The sequence below is a fragment of the Microplitis mediator genome, chromosome 9 (assembly GCF_029852145.1).
Source record: "Microplitis mediator isolate UGA2020A chromosome 9, iyMicMedi2.1, whole genome shotgun sequence".
NCBI classification, from domain to species: Eukaryota; Metazoa; Arthropoda; class Insecta; order Hymenoptera; family Braconidae; genus Microplitis; species Microplitis mediator.
The window spans coordinates 20,934,198-20,954,893 of NC_079977.1; the positions used below are offsets into that span (position 1 = coordinate 20,934,198).

General features: G+C 27.8%; 2 protein-coding genes and 1 long non-coding RNA gene across 4 annotated transcripts; 2 read left to right on the forward strand and 1 right to left on the reverse strand.

The window, feature by feature from the left end:
* Positions 1–20: 20 nt before the first annotated feature.
* Positions 21–11,756, reverse strand: LOC130674816 (elongator complex protein 4). Its single transcript, XM_057480238.1, has 5 exons — positions 11,480–11,756; positions 9,093–9,128; positions 1,337–2,058; positions 263–475; positions 21–174 (listed from the first exon to the last, which is right to left on the reverse strand). Exons 1-5 carry the CDS (start codon positions 11,610–11,612, stop codon positions 73–75), a joined length of 1,206 nt encoding a protein of 401 aa, XP_057336221.1. The 5' UTR covers positions 11,613–11,756; the 3' UTR covers positions 21–72.
* Positions 2,526–5,614, forward strand: LOC130674817 (uncharacterized). Its single transcript, XR_008991130.1, has 3 exons — positions 2,526–2,803; positions 5,326–5,352; positions 5,473–5,614. It is a non-coding gene; the product is annotated as an uncharacterized LOC130674817 (long non-coding RNA).
* Positions 11,757–13,115: 1,359 nt separating the features above from the next.
* Positions 13,116–20,691, forward strand: LOC130674135 (proline dehydrogenase 1, mitochondrial). Of its 2 annotated transcripts, none has more exons than XM_057479398.1 (12): positions 13,116–13,267; positions 14,232–14,570; positions 16,974–17,182; positions 17,410–17,591; positions 17,960–18,024; positions 18,102–18,286; positions 18,794–18,968; positions 19,040–19,150; positions 19,396–19,527; positions 19,591–19,790; positions 20,205–20,293; positions 20,375–20,691. In XM_057479398.1, exons 2-12 carry the CDS (start codon positions 14,244–14,246, stop codon positions 20,578–20,580), a joined length of 1,881 nt encoding a protein of 626 aa, XP_057335381.1. In that variant the 5' UTR covers positions 13,116–13,267; positions 14,232–14,243; the 3' UTR covers positions 20,581–20,691. The 2 variants fall into 2 exon arrangements, with proteins under 2 accessions (XP_057335381.1, XP_057335380.1); XM_057479397.1 differs by having other exon boundaries at positions 13,136–13,491.
* Positions 20,692–20,696: the final 5 nt, after the last annotated feature.

Sequence of the window (20,696 nt, forward strand, 5' to 3'; positions counted from 1 at the left end):
AATTTTTATGAAGTAATTTTATTATTAAATAATATATACATAAATTAATTAATTAATTACTTATTATTATTATTAAAAATCTAAAAGTTTCGATGATCCACAACCGAATCCAGGAATGATTTTATTGTCATCATTTTTGTCGTCGTCACCAAAATCCGGTGGTAAATGAAGAATCTAATGAAGGAGACAACAATAATAACATTAGTAATAATTAGAGCGATAATTGAAATTAATGGAAAGTTTAATTAATTTTTGTAATTACCTCGATGACGAATTTTTTCCGTCGCATTTTAAAAGCAAGGTCATAAGACTCTGGACAATGAGACGCTAGAGTATTTATCGCTGATAATTTTTTAACATGAAGTAATCCGTGGTAGTCTTTAAAAATAGGATTCGTTTCTTTTGATGAGCCGGCAAATGATTCTAATGCTATCGCTGTATCTGATAAATTTTCTATTCTTTTCATTATCGTGTCCTTAAAACATAAAGAAAAATTTTTTTTAGTTTGGAAGAAAAATCGATTTATCGACTTTCTAATCGATAAATCGATTGATCGATTATAATGTGTCAATACCGTAACTCCATCTATCGATTAATTGAATGCTAGAAAAATTCATGTATCGGTTAATAAATCGATACATCGTATGAATAATCGATATGTCGACTTATAAATCGATTTATTATTTTACAGGTTGCGAGATATAGATTCAATCGTAAAATCTTAATTTTTCATATTTTATGTTAAAATAGATCGATATATCGAATTTTCAAGTTTCGATATATCGATTTCTAAAACAGCACATCGATTCATGAATTGATAGATTGATGTATGGCCGGCAAGATATCAATTTATTGATTTTTTTGTATACAAATAATAATTTAGAAAATCGATACATTAATCAAAAATTCGATATATCGATTTATAAATTGATCTATCGATTTATGAATAACTTCGTCGATTAAATGATAAAATCTCATCTTATTTATTTTAATGTTAACAGAATTTGATACACATCGATTAATAAATCGATGATCGATTTGTAAATCAATATATCGCGATAAATCGATTTAGAAATAAAAAATTTTAATTGATTAATTTTTCCATTTAAAAAAAATTAGTAATCGATCTCTGTTCAAAATTCGATTAATCGATTATCAAAATCGATAGTAAAAAAATTCGATATTCGATTATCAAAACTGTTAATTCTCAACCGGTAAACTCGAATAATATTCGATATGTTAGTTTCTGTAATCGATTAATCGATAATCTTATTTCGAGATATCGACCAGCGACATCTTAGATTTTAAATATATATCGATTAAAACAAAATCTTACATCTTCAAAAATATCAGGTACAGTAATAACTCCCACAGCGTAACAATTTCTCAGTAATGATCTGAAGCAGTACAGAAATTTCATCAAATCTCCGGTATCATTTCGGTCATCATCATCATCATCACCATCAGCATCATCATTCAGCCACAATCTCGATCCCAGTCCATGGATACCGATCCTCATGATATTTCTTAGCTTTGGTTTGTCGGTAACGTAAAATTCTCCCTCCTTCAATTTCTTCTGGAGATTTTTCAATAAATCGACATATCGATTATTTTTAAATCCCATGCGATATTTTTCGCCATGATCATCAATATCACCAGTCCAATAAAAGATTTTATTTCTGTCGATTAACTTCTTGTCCATCGTTTTGGTCAAATCGTAATAATGACCAAAGTCGCTGTCGTATTTTGAATTTTTGCTTTTGCTGGCCAGCGAATCGTTAGCTTTCATGTGCTCGTACCGCCACGCGATTTTCATCCGATCCGCGTCTCTTACCGACTGAGGCACCGCCGGTACAGCAGGACCAGCTGTCGGTACAACAGGGAAGCCTGTAGGTAAGACAGATTTATCATCGGAGTAAATTACTGCCGGTAAGTCAGCGATGAATTTATCGGGCGGGAAATCTTGTGAGGCGACAAATAAATTGTGTTTTGCGACACAGCCCTCGGCGAAAAAATATTTCAATATTGTCTTTGCATTGTTCCCATATTTATCTTCCTCTGAAAATTAGAAAAGTAAAAATTTAAATTTCTGCAGTAAATTTCAAATAAATTTTAAAAATTTATTTGGGATACAATTTTTTTTGTGATTTAAATATTTTTGTTTCTTTCAAAAAATTATGAAAATTTACTATCTGAATTTAAAAAAAAAGGCGCGAAAATGCTTGAAACGAAGCGCGAAACTTATTCAATCAGTGGTATACTTGGGACTGTTTATGCAGCGAATATTTTTTTACTGATTTATTTTAAGAGAGTAGTAATACATATCTAAAAAATACTGGGAAAATACTGTAGAAATACCGTTATGGCAAATCCGCGAAGGAACATATATTATAAATTTGAATTAATTTGTTTATGTCTGATGAGTTTTTAGATAAATTTACTCAGGTGGTATGAATATTTAAGTGAAATCAAATATTTTGTTAATACGCATAATACACATAATAGGCAGTTTGATAAAAATTTTTTGTTGCAAGTGGACGTCGGTCTGATAGCAAAAATCGTAAAGTCTAAAGTTGCTGTCAGTTGGCTAAATTGACGAACGACAGGAAGTCAATTTCGCTTTAAAGTTTTGCTAACAATTTAATGTCAACTTCTGACAATAGATTGACACTAAATTGCTCGGAATTTTCATGTTAGCTTGCTACTGAGTTGATATTGGGATAGTATTTAAAAAAGTATTTCTCTTATAGTGATTAATATTTCATTACTATTATAGGAGCCCTCTGGAGAGTCTACCGATTCCGTAAGTCAATAAAAATATCTTAGCAGCCATTATCCTTGATAGCCATTTTGTCCGTCAATTGACGTAGGGCTTTTAGCTAAAAAATAACGCCAGCATTTGTAATAACTTATTGGGAAAATTGATATGACGGCATCTTGAACTCAACAGTGACAAAGTGTAAAGTTCTCGTCGAGATTGATAGTAACTGTTCAACTTCAATAATTGAAGTTAAATTTTGTGACCGGAAAATCTGAACTGAAAAAAAAGTTTTTTTCCACCTAGAAAATTTTTCCCTCCCGTAAAGAAACTGGTATTCTAGTTTTAAAAATACCAAAGTTTTTTTCCCACACTAATAAGTATTCTGATTGCTAAAAAACTCGGTTTCCTTCTCAGCAAAATACCAAGATAAAAAATATGGCCGACTTAACCTCACTCAGTTGACACATATTTAAGTAATGTTTATTTTACTACGAGCCTTTTTTCAATAATATTAAGCTAACTACTAATTTTAAAAGTTGTATTTATAATAAAATTACTGGAAAATTTAATTTCTATAAAATGTAGTGATTAGAATGTAATTATAATTACCTTGAATAAAGTTAGTAGCCACTTGATAATTTTTTAATTATATTTAACAAATAAATTTTTTCTGAAAAATTATTGTCAAAAATTGTACTATTAATTTTTTTTAATTTCTACAAGCCAATTTTTTTTTCTCATTTTTTTGCCATAATTTATTTGTTAAAAAAATTCTAAAAATTATCAAACATTTACTATTATTAAATGGCTTGATTTCTATATTTATTTCATTACAGTAAATTTAAATATTGAATACCCATTAAAAACTTACAAATTCTTATTAATGTCAATATTTTTACTAACGAAATTACTATTATGACAATTTATTATAAGATAAGAATGTATTAATAATAAAAAACTGTAAAGTTCTGATAAAAACAAGTAATATATTTTTATGAAATAATTTACACACCCGATAAAAAATGATTTTGTCTGATTATATATGAGTATATATGAGTATATATGATTATATATGATATCATATATAATTATATATAATCATATATGGAATTATATATGATTATACATGGTTATACATGGAATTATATATAATTGTATATGAACCTATATATAATTAGATCTGATCAGACCTGGATGATGGAGGCTAGGTATAATCATATATAAGTCTATATAAGATCAGGTCTAATTATACATAGACATATATAATTAGATCTAACTGATGAAGGCTAGATATAATCATATATAAGCCTATATATAATCAGGTCTAATTATATATAAGTCTATATATAATTAGATCTGATCAGACCTGGATGATGAAGGCTAGGTATAATCATGTATAAGCCTATATATGATCAGGTCTAATTATATATAAGTCTATATATAATTAGATCTGATCAGACACGACTGATATAAACTTATCTGTAGTTATATATATGTCTATATATGATTAGATATGATCAGACTTTAATGATATGAAACCTATAAATATCTAATTATGTATAGAGGTCCAATATATATATTTAACATAATGTGATAATTTTAATATTAATGTCATTTAATTTTTATTTTGTCAGCTATCAATCAAACTTAAATCCCCATTACGTAAAAAATGTTCAAAGGTTTCGGCAGAATTTTAAAAGTATAAATAGATATCGATTTATATATGGATATTTATAAGTTTATATATCTATAGATAAAAAGATTTGATTATAACTATCTAATGAATTCTATTGTAATTTATATACAAAACCAAATCCATTAGGTGCATTATTTACGTAGGATGTATCAATTTCATTATTTGGGTTAAGTAATGCCATAAATTTTCCTTAATTATAAGTGCATAGCAGACGAGAGGACCAGACTACTATCAAGCGATTACCAGAGTTAAGCAGCATCGACGTGGGTCATTAATTGGACGGGTGACCCCGTATTATATTAATAGTTTATTAATAGTAATTTTAATTTTTTTTGTAATTTTAATTTAACCAACATTTATATTAATGAAGACAATAAATCTTAATTAAATCACTTAATTAATAATTTACAGATATTTTCAATGAGATTTTAAAAATGACTATATTCATTCATGCATGATTATATCTAATCATATATGATTATATATGATCAGGCCTGGCCAATTTTCAGATCTGATTATATATGGACTTATATATAATTATATATAATTATACAAAATCTTTTTTTATCGGGCAGAGCCAAAACAGAAAATTTGAATTAAAGGGAAATCAGAGAATTGGTGGCGCCACCACTGCGGTTGCTATGGTAACGTAGCATTAAGTTTTAGCTCTAGAAAAAACTTAGGTATTCTCAGGGGAAAAATACCAGTTTTTTAATATTAAGAAACTTATACTGAATATTAAAATACTCGGATAAAAATATTTTGTATCCTGGGAGGAAAAAAACTTTTTTTTCAGTGTGGCTGTCAAGGATTAACTTAAAATACATTTTGAAGTATCTAACAGTATTTATGTTCATTATTTTCACAGGAAACTTAGGAATCTGTGATCGTAAGGGTAAGCATAGAATATTATTTCAAATAACATATTTCATTTTTAGATTTATAAAAAAAAATATTGCAGATATTTTTTTTTCGAAAATGTTTTAATTTTTTTAATATTATATTATTACTACAGAATTTACCTCCATCTTTGATTGACCGCAAGTAATCCAGGAAGGCGAAAATAATCTGATACAAAGATTGCGCACGATGTTCTTAGAATTGTATCGAAATTATTTTTTTCTTTCGTTTGAAGAATATTTTTATCAAATAAAGACCCTAAGAATTCACTTGAACTAGACATTAATTATTTTTGACTAATATAGTTTTTAAATAATTCAAAAAACGTTCAATTATACTCTCTACACGGAGAAAAAAGTATAGTAAAAATTACAATCCTATAGTAAAATTTACTAACAGATATGAAAAAATACATTCTGTATTGTAATTATTACTAAACGTTTAGTAAAATTTACTAGTTAGTAATAATTACATAATAAGGTATTAAAAATTACTATGCGTAATGTATTTTTTGCTAAGACGATTACATTTTTTACTATTTGTATAGTAAATTTTACTATCAAGTACTATTAATAAATACAAATTTAAGAAAGTAAATTTTCTAATACAATATAGGATTTGATACCATAAAAAATATTAAAAATTACTATACGCAATGTATTTTTTTCTAACACGATTATATTTTTTTACTATCTGTATAGTAAATTCTACTATGTATAGATAAAATTAAAAGTTGGTGGGGATAGCATACACAAAGATGTATTACAAGTTCTGAAACTTTTGTTCAAAGGACACATCGGGCCGTCAGACATTGGAAAGAACTCGCGCGCGGGAGATCAGGGTTCGAATCTCGGTTGAATCAAGTGATTTTTTAAAAAACAAAAATCCACACCAACACCAATACAGATGACAGAAATAATAATAATAATAATAAAAAGTTGAAAAACTATTAAAAATTTCATTTTATTTATTTCCATTCTAATATAAAAATTTGGAAAATCCAAAAGTGCACGCCTCGAACGCTCATGTTATGTTTTTTTTTTAAAAGTTAAATTTCGAATAAAATTGAATATCCCGCTCTTTTCCCATAAAAATTTCCATGGTAAATATACGGTAATAAAAGTAAAAAAAAAATAAATAAGGAGAACATTCCTAATGAAAAATGGCGGCAGTGTGTGTTTGTTTACATGTAAGATTGCCGGTTTTAACCGTAATGATTTATTTTTTAAAAAACGAGAAGGCCTACAGTAGTGATTTTCGAAAGGAACCTTCTTTGCTTATTTCTGAAAATTTTGAAAAAAAAATTAAGTAGTTTCGTCAAGTCGTTCTCGAGATATCCGTACCACGCCGTTTTTTTGAACCACAGACTAATGGACGTCCACGATAAATTTTTTTGAATGAACTTTTTTTTATATTAATACATATTAGACAAATTAAAAAAAGTATTAGGATTATTTATTAGTGTTTCAGCTTTATATTGATGTGTTTTTCATAATGTGTAAGAGTAATAGAAAAAAAATATATGCACTTTAATGAGTGGAAATTGTGTGACCTTGACAGGTCGGTTATAAAGCACAACCTCTCCGCTTCGCTTCCGAGGCGTGCAATAGTAAAATTTACTAAACGACTTGTAAAATATGCTAATCTGTTTATGAATTTTTCATGTAAATCACACTGATAGAAAAACTATCTTGATTCAAGAAAAATTTTTTCTTCAAAATGTGGTTCTTGTTTCAAAATTTTCAATTGTTTTAATTCAAGAAATAAGTCCTTGAACCAAAAAATTTAAATTCTCGGATAGAGAAAAAAAATTCTTTGTTTGAGAATTTGATTTTTCGATGAAGCCTTTTTTGTTTTGAAACAAAATTCTGACATATTTCGTTCAAGAATTTCTTGCTCTTGGATTAAGATAGGCAAAATCTAGGTTTAAGACATTACCGACTCGTTTCGAGAATGGCGCGGTTTTTAAATCAAGATATCAATTTACTCAGCTTGAAAAAAAAATTTTTTTTTTATTTTAAAAATAAAAAGTTTTAAAGTGATTTTTTAGGACTACATTCATTTACTTCAAATATGTTAAAGTAGAAATTTATTTTTAAAAAAATTTTTTTTTTCATTACTTTAAAAACATCTTCTATCAAGGAATTATTACTTGAACCAAAAATTTAAAGTTCTTAAAATAATAATACGACATTTTTAGTTGAAGACAAGTGGACTTGCTTGAAGAATTCGATAGTATCGATTGAAGATAATATAGTTTCAGATCAAGACACGAGAGTTATCCATCGAAGATACAAAATCTATAGAGCCAAGAAAATCTAAATCAAGACAAGAATTTCTTGAAGCAAGACAATTGGTTTTCTTCAGAAATAAATTCTTGGCTCAAGAAAATATTTCTTGAGTCAATATAAATTTTCTATCAGTGCATAAGCGTTTCAAGATTACTATCCAAATTTAGTAATTATTTTCATATTTTTTAGTAAAATTTACTATATTTTTTTGTCCGTGTAAACATGAATTAGTGGAAATTTCATTAATTACATTAGTGAAGCAGTATTCACTTCATAATCAGTGTATTTAAATAACAAATTAGTAAATTTTCACTAATAAATTTAGTACTATAATTTTCACTAGCAAATTAGTGATTTTCACTACTGAACTAGCGATATTTTCATAATTTCTACAAGTCAAACTGTTATTCACTTCTTAATTTATGAATTTCACAATTTCACTAGTAACTTTAACTAGCAAATAATTAAACATTTTACTAGATATAAATATAATTAATAATTATGGTGCTATTTTTAAAAATTTTAATAAAAAACTTTCAAAATAAAAAAAAATAGAAGTACAGAACAATAATATATTTATATGAAGAGTACCTCAATCTTAACATCACGGATTTTTTATTTCTTCATCAGTTATTGTTTGGTATCATAACGAATATACTATTTACACTCACGCGATCACATGCGTAGGCCAGCGCAGTGGATAGCATCAAAGACTTTGAATCGGAAGGATGCAGGTTCGAGCCCAGCAGTCACCGGGATTTTTTCATCAATCAAAATCATGTATACTTCCTCTAAGTAATGATTCTAATACATTAATAACATTTCGGATCTAATTACAAGTGTCTTATATTTTTTTTCGCAATTTATTATTTTTTTTCACCGATGAAATCAGTGGATTCCCATATTCACTTTTCAATTTAGTGGATTCTCATATTCACTTATCAAATCAGTGAATTCCAATATTCACATATTAATTTAGTGAATATTCATTAATTCTGCGTGGTACGATTGTAGCATCGACAATTAGTGAATATTCACTTGAAATTAGTGAAAAACCACTAATTCATATTTAGAGAATACAATAAGGGAAAACTTTTTCTACTCCCTTTAATTTTACAAGTTTACAAACTGTTCAAAAAAAGTTTGTCGCTGTGTCACGTTTTGAACTTTACAATAGTCAACACTTTTTTTGACGTTTTCTTTTACACGGAAAAATTTTCGTCGAAAGAATTCTTGTAAAATTTTAACTAATTCAGATACTGAGTTGAAAAATCGCTACAATTATCATCTTATTAACTCTCTGAGTACTTAAATTCAAAGCTAATTTTTTTCTATTTCATAGAAGTAAAAAAGAAACAAAAAAAAAAAAATAAATAATTAAATTTTCTGGTTTTTTTCCTTAAAAAATTATAAAAAATAAAACTTTAAAATAATTTTATATTACCCAGTAATAAAATCGTTCCAATCGGCAATCCACCTCCTAAAATAATAAAAAAAAAAAATATTAGACTCATATATTTATAAATATTAGACCGGTTCAAAAAAATCGACTATTTTTTTTTTTTCAAAACCCGCAGTGAAATATCTTCCCAGTCATGAAATAAGAAGCCTGTGGAAACGGGAGCTCTTAATATCAATTTTGAAAGGTCGCTCATCGTAAATTTCTATTTTACGTTTAAATAACATGGAAAAAAAAAATTTTTTATTTTTTTATTTTTCTAGCTCGGCATTCGCACGTCATATAAATGAGTCCATAGCATATTCTTGTAGAGAATTTAACGCTCTACAAAAAAGGTCTCTTATCATTTTTTGATAAATCCATCTATTTGAAAGTTATCGGAGCTGGAAGTCAAACCTATAGTAAATTTCCAGATCTTTTTACTTTTCCAGCAAAACTATCAGACTTATCAAAAAATGTCACAAGGCCGTTTTTATAGACAATTTTATTCCCTACAAATTATTTTCAATGAAGTTCTTTGAAATACCGCATTGTTTTCTAGTTATTTTCATTTTAATGCCAAGCTCGTAAAAATAATAGTCTTCTACTCTATTCTGAGAACTTAAGATTAAAACGAAAATAACTAGAAAACAATGCGGAATTTGAAGAAACTTTATTGATAATAATTTGTAGGGAATAAAATTGTCTATAAAAACAGCCTTGTGACATTTTTTGATAAGTCTGATAGTTTTGCTGGAAAAGTAAGAAGATCTGGAAATTTACTATAGGTTTGACTTCCAGCTCCGATAACTTTCAAATAGATGGATTTATCAAAAAATGATAAGAGACCTTTTTTGTAGAGCGTTAAATTCTCTACAAGAATATGCTATGGACTCATTTATATGACGTGCGAATGCCGAGCTAGAAAAATAAAAAAATAAAAAATTTTTTTTTCCATGTTATTTAAACGTAAAATAGAAATTTACGATGAGCGACCTTTCAAAATTGATATTAAGAGCTCCCGTTTCCACAAGCTTCTTTTTTCATGACTGGGAAGATATTTCACTGCGGGTTTTGAAAAAAAAAAAAATAGTCGATTTTTTTGAACCGGTCTAATAAATATTAATGTTTAATAAAATAAAAAATAAACATATTTTAATTACCGGAAGTCATTAAATTATTTTTTTATTTTTCTTCGGTAATTAATTACATTTATTTTATATTTTTTATAATGGAAATAACAAACTATCAATAAAAAAAAATTTTTAGTTAAATTTTAATACAAAAATTAATCGATCAGTCAATTGATGAATTTTAAGAAACCACCAGCTCGGAGTAGAATTGACTGCAAAATTATTAGAGACAATAATTAAAGATCCTGATTGATTTTATAATTTTTATTGAGGTAATTATGTAAATGTGTATATATATTTTAATATAAAGAAGCAGCCTGCAGTCAGTGGGTGACTACCCGAGTTGATAGCAAATTTATAAAATATTTTAAAAATTTAATTGTTTATTAGAATCTTACTCATTGACTCTCATATATTTTATATATTTTTATTATCATTGAAGTTTAATAAGACAAATCGGGTAATTAATTCCCAAACTCATTGATTTCGATAATTTTATAATCATGGGATCCGTAAAAAAAATCAACACGGTCAAATTTTTTTATTAGTCGTCTGATATATTTTATTTATAAAATATATAAACTGCGATTAAAGACACGACAAAAGTCATTTACTTCTGAGGGTTCGCCCAAGGGCTGATGTCTTTAATTGATACTCGAAAATTAACTGTCTGCTCTCAAAATATTTATTTATTTTTATCTCACTAATTTTATAAAATCCCAGCGACATCTTTTGCCGGAAAATTTCTATATATATTAATAATTATTTATAAAACGTCAAGACATTGAACTGGCAGTCGCGTAAAAGATCTGAAACTATGAAAAGGCACAAATTTAACTCGAGACCTTTCGCTGATACCAAATTTCATTTTTTTTATTTTTATTATCGCAGAGACATCCCATGGACTTGATTTTTTTTATTCTCTCTTAATAATATAGACAACAGCGATATATATGTAGATATATATAAATATATATTGAGTGAGATTGATCTATAATTAAGTGGCAGAATAATTAAAATATTAATTTATTTAAAGAAAATAAATACGATTGTCTTTTTTTGCCGCGCAATTTAAATTTATTTCGAATGATATCGATAATTTTATTTATCTGGACACTTGGCAATAAAAAAGAGTTTGAGCCATGGAAAGTCACAAATTTAAGTCACGATCTTTACAACGATACCAATTTTAATAACATCAACTAATTTTATCATAAAGATACTGTAAATTAATTTAAAAAAACAATAAATAATAATTACCAATAATTGTATCCAGTGATGGAATCCCAGTTGAAATTAGTAACTGTGCATTTATAAATGACGGCTTTGTTCCTAGTATTGTTGGTTGTGTTTTTTTGATATTTTTAGTATTCCTATCATTATTTGTACTCATATTATTGTTTATTATAATTACAAAAATATATTTTTTAAATTTCAATGATTAATTTATAAGATTTATTATTTATTTAATAAATATATAAATAAATGTTTATTTTTATATTTTCGGAGTATTTACTGTTGACACGCACGTGAAAATAGTAAATTATAACCTTAAATTTTATTTACAACAATAGCAGTAGTGGTAATGAGGGTTTTTCTCTCTACTGACAGTCGGTCACTATTTAAAATTCAAAATTCGCGCGCTTTTAAAAAAGCGGGAAATTTAAATTTTCAAATGAATGATAACAATAATAAAGCCAGCCCCGAAACTTCCCGCTGTTTTCGAGCTCCTCGAGCTCGAAAACATTATTGTGAATACATTTCCGAGCTCTTCGAGCTCAAAAATACTTTTGAATCTCATTGTTTTAAAAAAACCATTTTTTAGCATTTCTTTCTCCCACGATATCTCGCGAACGAATTGACCGATTTTGATGGTTAAGGCGGCAATCGACGCGTTTTATTGAGTTCTAGAGCTGATTAGATTTTGAAATCGATCGATTAAGTGGTTTCTGAAAAATTAAAAAAAAACTAAAAAAAAAAAAATTTTTTCTATTGTATTTCTCCAATATCTTAGAGTCTATTCAATCGATCGATCTAAAATTTTCAGGAAAGTTGACGGCTAAAAAACTCTTTTGATTGCCACCGCAACCATCTCAATCGGTCGATTCATTACAAAGATATGCAGAGTTTACATCTTTCAAAAATTACAATTTTCTTAGCAGGAAGTTAAAAAAAAAGCAAAATGTAGCTGAGTAAATTTCCTAAACGAGCCATGAATTGGTTTTTTTGAAAAAAATTTCCCGGCCCCGTAAAACCAAAAAAATTAGAAAATTTTTTTGTTCCTTTAATTTTTGATCCAATGAAATTTTTTCCAAAATCCAAAAAAAAAAAAAAATAATTCCCTTTTCAAATTCCCCGGGAAAATTCCTCTAATTTGAGTACCCACAACCCTATGCTCGCATTTCCCAAAAAAACCTCATTAATAAAAAAAAAGCAATTACCAAAAAATCACCATATTACCCCCCATTAAAAACCCATCATGTGGGTACTCATTCTTCTCGTCTCCCCTCCATCTTTTCATTTCCCCCATCAACTTTCCCCTTTCCCAAAAAAAATTAAAAAATTCCTACTGCCCACCAGCGATTGAACTTTTAAATAAATATTTATACATCAAATAAAATTCTACCCACATCACATACACATATTATTATTATATATATACAGAACCAGACAAAATAGCGGTATTCCCTCTCTACCTTGCCCCCACCATTTAAATAATAAATCTTGTTTTACTTTTCCTCTTCCTCCTCCTTCTTCTTCTTCATCTTCTTCTCCTGCGTATTCAGTTCACTGTATTACCCCTACTATTTTTTTTTAAACATATACTATATCATCAAATCATCCCATTATATATATATATATATATATATATATAAATATATATATGAAAACATGTTATTGAGAATTTTATAGAATTTACTAGCAGTCAAGTGTTGAATGTAAGAGTGAATGTGTACAGTGTCTGTAAAATAAATTTATAATTTAAATAAAAAAAAAAAATTCTTTTTCGGTAACGGCTGTTACAACTTCAGTTGAATTGAGAGAACGGTATCATCATCACTAACTCGAATTCACTCCCGCGTATTTTAAAATTTTTATATTTATTTATATTTTTTATTTCTTTAATTCAGTAATAATTTTTTTATTTTAATTTTTATTTCACTCAAATTGTGAATACTAATTTTTGAGCACTTTATATTTATTTAAAGATAAGATCATTAAAATTTTTAGTGTTTAATTTATTCAACTATTTTTTTCTTTATATTTTTAAGGTAAATATCTGAATAAATTGATGTGTAGTTTGTAAAACAAGTTTATTGGAAAATTCTATGGTAGATAAGTTTAGTTATGCTAACGGGAGCAAGAAAATTTGAAAGTTTATACCGTAATAAAATTTAGCTTCCTAGTGAACGCGATTGTTGTGCCAATAGAATTATTATTTTTTATATTTTTATTGTTGGGTCGTGTAGGAAATCGTGAGAGCTTTAAAATGAGTACCCACAAGCTATATTTTAAAATTATAAATTTCTCATATATTTATAATATATATATGTAAAAAAATTAAATAAACTATAGCTTGTGGGTACTCATTTAAAAGCTCTCACAATTTCTGACTCAATCACATAAAAAAATTACTTACCAAACAATTACACTAATTACGATAATTACACCCATTCATTAATTATTTATTTTAACTTTAAATGCCCATAACTCTTAAACTATCGATCCTATGGTATTTTTTGTCAGGACCAATTTTATAGGAAATTAAATTTCCTATAAATTTGGTCCTTATAAAAAATACCGTAGGATCAATAGTTTAAAAGTTATCGCAGTTTAAAGTCAAAAATCCAAAGGGATAAAAAAAAAATTATTGTAATTATTAACTGAGTAATTAATTTCCATTTTTTGACCTTAGAAACTTACGGGAAATCGCTCGAGCTTTACAACGAGTACCCACAACCTCTAGTTATTTTTAATAAAATTTTTAATAATTTTTTTTTTTTTTTTTCAGTAAAAAACAATAATGGCATTTTTACGTTTGATAAAACGTACAAATTTTTTAAAACACAAAAAACATATTGATGATAAAAAAAAATATTCAACAACAAATAAATTGTGTCAATTAAATCAAATATTACCACGTGATAATGTACGAGTTACAAGTGCAACGCAAATTGATATTAATAATGATAGTATCACTAAAGATATTGAAAGACCAATAGATCCATTAGATTTGACATTTAGCGACCCGGTTGCTGCTTTCAAGAGCAAAACCATGAAAGAATTAATTCGTGCTTACGTTTGTTTTCAATTTTGTTCTTTTGATTACGTCGTTGAAAATAATGCTAAAGTAAGTATTTACTTATGACTCATTTTACCCCCACTACAAATATCAGCACTCGTATGACTTCATTAAATTAACCAATCAATTAATTTAATCAATTAATTCCCTGACTGAGATTTTTTTAATTCCGCGAGAAAAATTTTTGTTTGATTAATCGGCTGTAACTTTGTAACTATTGATTTTACGGCAATTAACCATAGGACAAAAATTGTAGCCCAGTAAATTTCCTTTCCAGAAATCTGATACGATATATATTTATGTCATATATTTACTGAGATATTCGACAATTAATGGGAGAATAGAACACAGGTTCATTGAAAAATTGATTTATTTAGTTAATTAACGATTATTCAGTAATTAATTCAGATAATTGACTTCTGTTGGTGTGCAATGGAAAGAAAATTTTATTCTCTACAATTTTTGTATCTTCAAAAAAATCTGTAAAGTCATTAGTTTACAAGTTACAGCCGTTTGAAGTTTAAAAAAAATGACGTTTGAAATTTTTTGGGTTTAATTAAAAAATTCAGAGAAAAAATAAATCTGACCCATTTTACCCCGGGCTAATTAATTTTAAAAATAAATATTGCAGGTCTTACAAGTGTTTTTTCGACACTTCAAGTGTTTCTTGTTGAAAAAAAAAAAAAAAGAATTAATTAATTTTACAATCGATTTTTTGTTTCTAAAAATAAAAAAAAAAATAAAAATATTTTTTCTTTATGTATAAATAAAGTAGTGAAATATTGCGCAATATTTATTATTGTTATTATTATTACGAGTGACATATATTGCGTCTGAATAAATAGATTGTTAAATTGCTATAAATTGTGTCAGTTTAAATAATAATAATATTGAGTGCAATGATGGTAGTGACGTTAGAAAATTTTTTAATTTGAATTTCAATTTGAAAAAAATAAAAAAAAATTCAAGGTCACGTTAATAATTCGTATATATATTTGTATATTAGGGTGATTTAAAAAATTAAAAAATTTTTTTTTTTCCCGGAAACAGGTTCAAAAGTTTCATTGAGATGAAAAAAGATGTCTGTGAAAATTAGAGGTCTTAATATTAAAATTAAGAGGTTCCTCATCGCACTTTTCTATTTTCCATAAGAATAACATGGAAAAAATTTTTTTTACGTCTTCTGATTTTTATAAGTAGCTAACAATGCGTCATAGGAATAATTGGCAGGCATATTTTTGTAGGTAATTGAATGCTCTACAAAAAAAGTTTCTTATCATTTTTTGATAAATCTATTTGTTCAAAAGTTATTTGAGGTTGAAGTCGAATTCATATTCAATTTTGAGATCTTTTTACTTTTTCCGGCGAAACTATCAGACCTATTACAAAATATCATAGGACCTTTTTTGTAGAAAATTTTATTCCCTACAAGTTATTTCAAACAAAGTTTTTTCAAATTCCGCATCGTTTTCTAGATATTTTCATTTTAATGTCTAGCTCTTAAAATCGATCAGAAGACTATTTTTTTTATGAGCATGACATTAAAATGAAAATAACTCGAAAACAATGCGGAATTCGGAAAAACTTTATTGGAAATAACTTCTAGGGAATACAATTGTCTACAAAAAAGATCCCATGATATTTTATAATAGGTCTGATAGTTTCGCCGGAAAAGTAAAAAGATCTCAAAATTTAATATGAATTCGACTTCAACCTCAAATAACTTTTGAACTAATAGATTTATCAAAAAATGATAAGAATCTTTTTTTGTAGAGCATTCAATTCCCTACAAAAATATGCCTACCAATTATTCCTATGACGCATCGTTAGCTACTTATAAAAATCAGAAGACGTAAAAAAATTTTTTCCATGTTATTCTTATGGGAAATAGAAAAGTGCAATGCGGAACCTCTTAATGTTAATATTAAGAGCTCTAATTTTCACAGGCGTCTTTTTTTTTCTAAATGAAACTTTTGAACCTGTTTACGAGAAAAAAAAAATTTGTTATTTTTTGAATCCTTTAATTATCATAAATTATTAATGAACAATAAAACCCGAGAACTGCAAAAGTGAGGGAAGTTGGTCATTAATAAATTGGCGGGAAAATTTCAATTCGCAGGCTGACAATCCAAATTTACAAAATTATTTTTCAAGTGAATGAAGGCGGGAAAAAAATGTTTATTTGAATTTATAGAGAAAGGAAAAAAATTTTGAGGGGTCAAAATAATTTTTAGCGCTAATCGATTTTGAGATACAAATTTTTAAATTCGAAGTAAATTTCAAACCTTTGAATTTTTTTTTTAAATTTAATTCCGATGTCTGAATAAAATTTTTAACTAGAGATTTTGAATTTTTTTTAGTTTTCGATATATTGAATTTTTCCGAATTTCGTGATTTCGCGGTATCATGGATTTTTTTTTCTTTTGGTTGCAAAATTAATTTTTTTTGTAGATTATGAAAATTGCGCAAAGTGTATTGGGAGAGAAATTATTCACATTTTTGATGAAATCAACATTTTACGGTCACTTCGTCGCAGGAGAGGACGAAATTCACATACGACCGACTTTGGATCGATTGCGTCAATTTGGTGTCAAACCGATCCTCGATTACTCTGTCGAAGAAGATTTGTCTCAAGAAGAAGCTGAGAGACGAGAGTTAAAGTAAGTTTCCATTTTTCCTGTCATTAACACGTGATTGTCCATTTTTCGAATTTTAATTACTAACTCATTAAATGTTCACTTTAGACGAAAATTGATCGAGACCTTTTTTGTAGCCCATAAAATTTCCTACAAAAAAGGTCTCATTGATTTTTTATCTAAAATCCATAGGTAATGAGATATTTGTAAATATGAACGACCAGTTAATGAATTTTTTCAAAAATTTTCAGAGCCTCGGTGTCCGAAGCCGGAGACGAAAAGAAAGAGGGGACAATTAAAAAATATCATGTAGAAAAATCATTTGCTGACCGTCGATACAAAGTCTCTTCTGCCCGAACATATTTTTATTTAAACGAAGCTTCGTGCGAACGAAATATGGCCATTTTTATAAAATGTCTTGAAGCCGTTTCGAGTAAAGTATTTATTATAATTAAAAATTTACTTAAATAATAATCGTATGACATTTTTGGAAAGGAAATTTACTGATCTACAACTTTTGTCTCTTTAAAAAAATCGCTAAAGTTCATAGTTCGAAAGTTATCGCCCTATAAAGTCTGCATTAACCAATTCTTCAATTTTCGGAATCATCACAACTGATTAATTGACCATAACTTAACAACAATCGATTTTAGGAAAATTTTATAAGAGACAAAATTTGCAGGGAATCAAATTTCCTTTCCAACAAACACCCACAAGATCTATTTATCTCATATGATTTTTGAATTATCGCTAATTAATATTTTTTATGATTAATTATTAATCATTAATTAATTAATGCAGCCGCTTCCGTTGGTACTGGAATAATTGCTATCAAATTAACGGCGCTAGGACGTCCACAATTATTAGTACGTATTAATGGAGATGAATTAATTCAATAAATCGATTGATTGATTAACTGATTAATTGGCTAATTAAATTACAGTTGCAATTATCGGAAGTAATTATGCGTGCGCGTCAGTACATGTCTGATGTAGTAGGAGGTGAGGGCGCAGTATTAGCTCATCATACGTCACCGGAAGTGTTAAAAAAAAAATTCGAAGACGCTCATATCACTGATGAAGTTCCGGTTCAAAAATTTTTGGATAAAATTCAATCGGATAATGAAGGGTATGATTAATTACATTAATACTAGTCATTATTAATTCCTCATCGTTCATTAATCAGTAAGTCGACGATTCGAATCCCGGTCAGGTCATTTTTCATTTTTTTTTATTTATGAGATCAATTTACTCCTGAAATATTACAAATATGAAAAATTTTTATCAATACTTTTTTGTAGGGCATCAAATTTCCTATAAAAAAGTCTTAATCAGTTTTTACGTAACTTCACTTACTTACGAGTTATGATAATTTAGTAGTTTTTTCATTAATCGCAAGACTTAGAATTTTATTTATAAAATTGTAACTTTTGAAAAATTTATTTTTAAAGATTTTGAATGAGTGAATTTCGTAGTAAATTTAATGCTCTACAAAAAAAGGTATCAATGATTTTTTACGTAGCTCTGATAGTTACTGAGTAATTTAACTTTTAAGATTTTATTCGTAACCCCAAAGTTCGCGGTTCGAATCCCGGCGCCGTTTTTTGAATTTTTTTTTTAATTATATATTTTGTAGAGTGATACATTTGTTCCCTTGGAGTGGAATATTGAACGAAAATTATGAATTAAGCGAGACATTCCAAGTGCCAGATATAAAAACGGGTAAGATGGTCAGACTGATGACCCAACTGACCCGGAAAGAAGAAGAAATGTTCCGTAATATGATTAGAAGGTTAAATAATATCGCAACCGTGAGTTATTATCATCGATTAATTTTCATTAATTAATGAATTAATTAATGATTAATTAATTAATTAATTAGATTGCAGATAAATTAAATGTCAGGATAATGATCGATGCAGAGCAGACGTATTTCCAACCTGCGATTTCACGACTGACGCTCGAGATGATGAGAAAATATAACACGCACAGAGTAAGTTGATTAATTGATTAATTAATCAATTAATTAACTGATTAATTGGTTAATTGATTAACAGAAATGACTCCTAAAGTTTCTTTTTAACGATATTGAAAAAAAAACTATCGAAATCGGTTAAGATGCAGAGAAATCGAGTTTTGTTGGTCACGTGACCTAGTCCTAGGGTTGACGGTTCGAGTCCCGTCCTAGTTTTTTAATTTTTTTTTTTTTTTTTTTCGTTAATAAAATCAATTTTTTAGGCTGTGGTATTCAACACTTACCAGACGTATTTAAAAGATACGTGGAATGAAGTAAAGACAGATTTAGAACAAGCTGAGAGACAGAATTTCTATTTTGGTGCTAAAATTGTCCGTGGCGCTTACATCGAACAGGTTATTATTTTTTTTTTAATTAAGGGGTAGACACAAATTTTTAATATGAATTTTGGTGGGTAGGAGAGGGCTAGAGCTGCTGCGATGGGATACCCGGACCCGACGAATCCGACGTATGAAGCGACTACGGAATGTTATCATCGTACGCTGATGGAGTGTTTGAAGAAAATGAAACAGTATAAGGATCAAGGTATCGATCCTAAGAGGTTCGCTATTATGGTAGCGTCTCATAATGAAGACACTGTGAGATTTGCCATTGAAAAGTAAGTTAAGAAACTCTTGGGGGTAAAACGGGTCGGGTATTTGGACAGTCCATGAAATTTGCTGTAAAATGAGTACCCACAAGCCTATATTTCGAACGAGTCATATTTGTCGACTTTTCAGGAATTTGAAAATCGCCATCTTGGATTTTGGGTGTTCTGCCAAAACATATTGATGTGGGTACTCATTTAACTCGTCTCGACGTCCTCTGTTCTCCCAGTAGATTCTTTTTTTCGAAAAAAAAAATTTTTCAGACAAAATGAGCGCAGTAACCATTTTGACACCTTTGTAAAAACATTTTCCAAACATATCGATGTGGGTACTCAAACTGCAGCAAATTTACTCACAAATTCAACCGTACGATCAATTTTGCTCGAAAAAAAATTTCCAAACTAAAAATAATATTTTATTTTCAGAATGAAAGAAATTGGAATTTCTCCGGAAGATAAAGTCATTTGTTTTGGACAATTATTAGGAATGTGTGACTACGTAACATTTCCACTAGGTAACTAAAAAATTTTTGAATATTTTATTTTCCCAAAATTTTGAAAAAAATTAAAAAATATTTTTTTTTTTTTTTTTTCAGGACAATCGGGATACTCAGTATATAAATACATCCCCTATGGACCAGTGAAAGAAGTCCTCCCATATTTATCCCGACGTGCCCACGAAAACTGCGCGATCCTCGCGAAAATAAATAAAGAAAAAAAATTATTAATGACAGAAATAATTAGACGAGTACGTACTAGACAATTATTTTACAAACCAGAGGGTCATTACACTCCAGTATAAAATAAAAAAAAAAAATTAAATTATAATTGTATTAATAAAATATATTTTTTTTTTTCAATTATTTTATTTTTTTTAAACATTTTAGATAATTATATATATTTTTTATTCATTTTAGA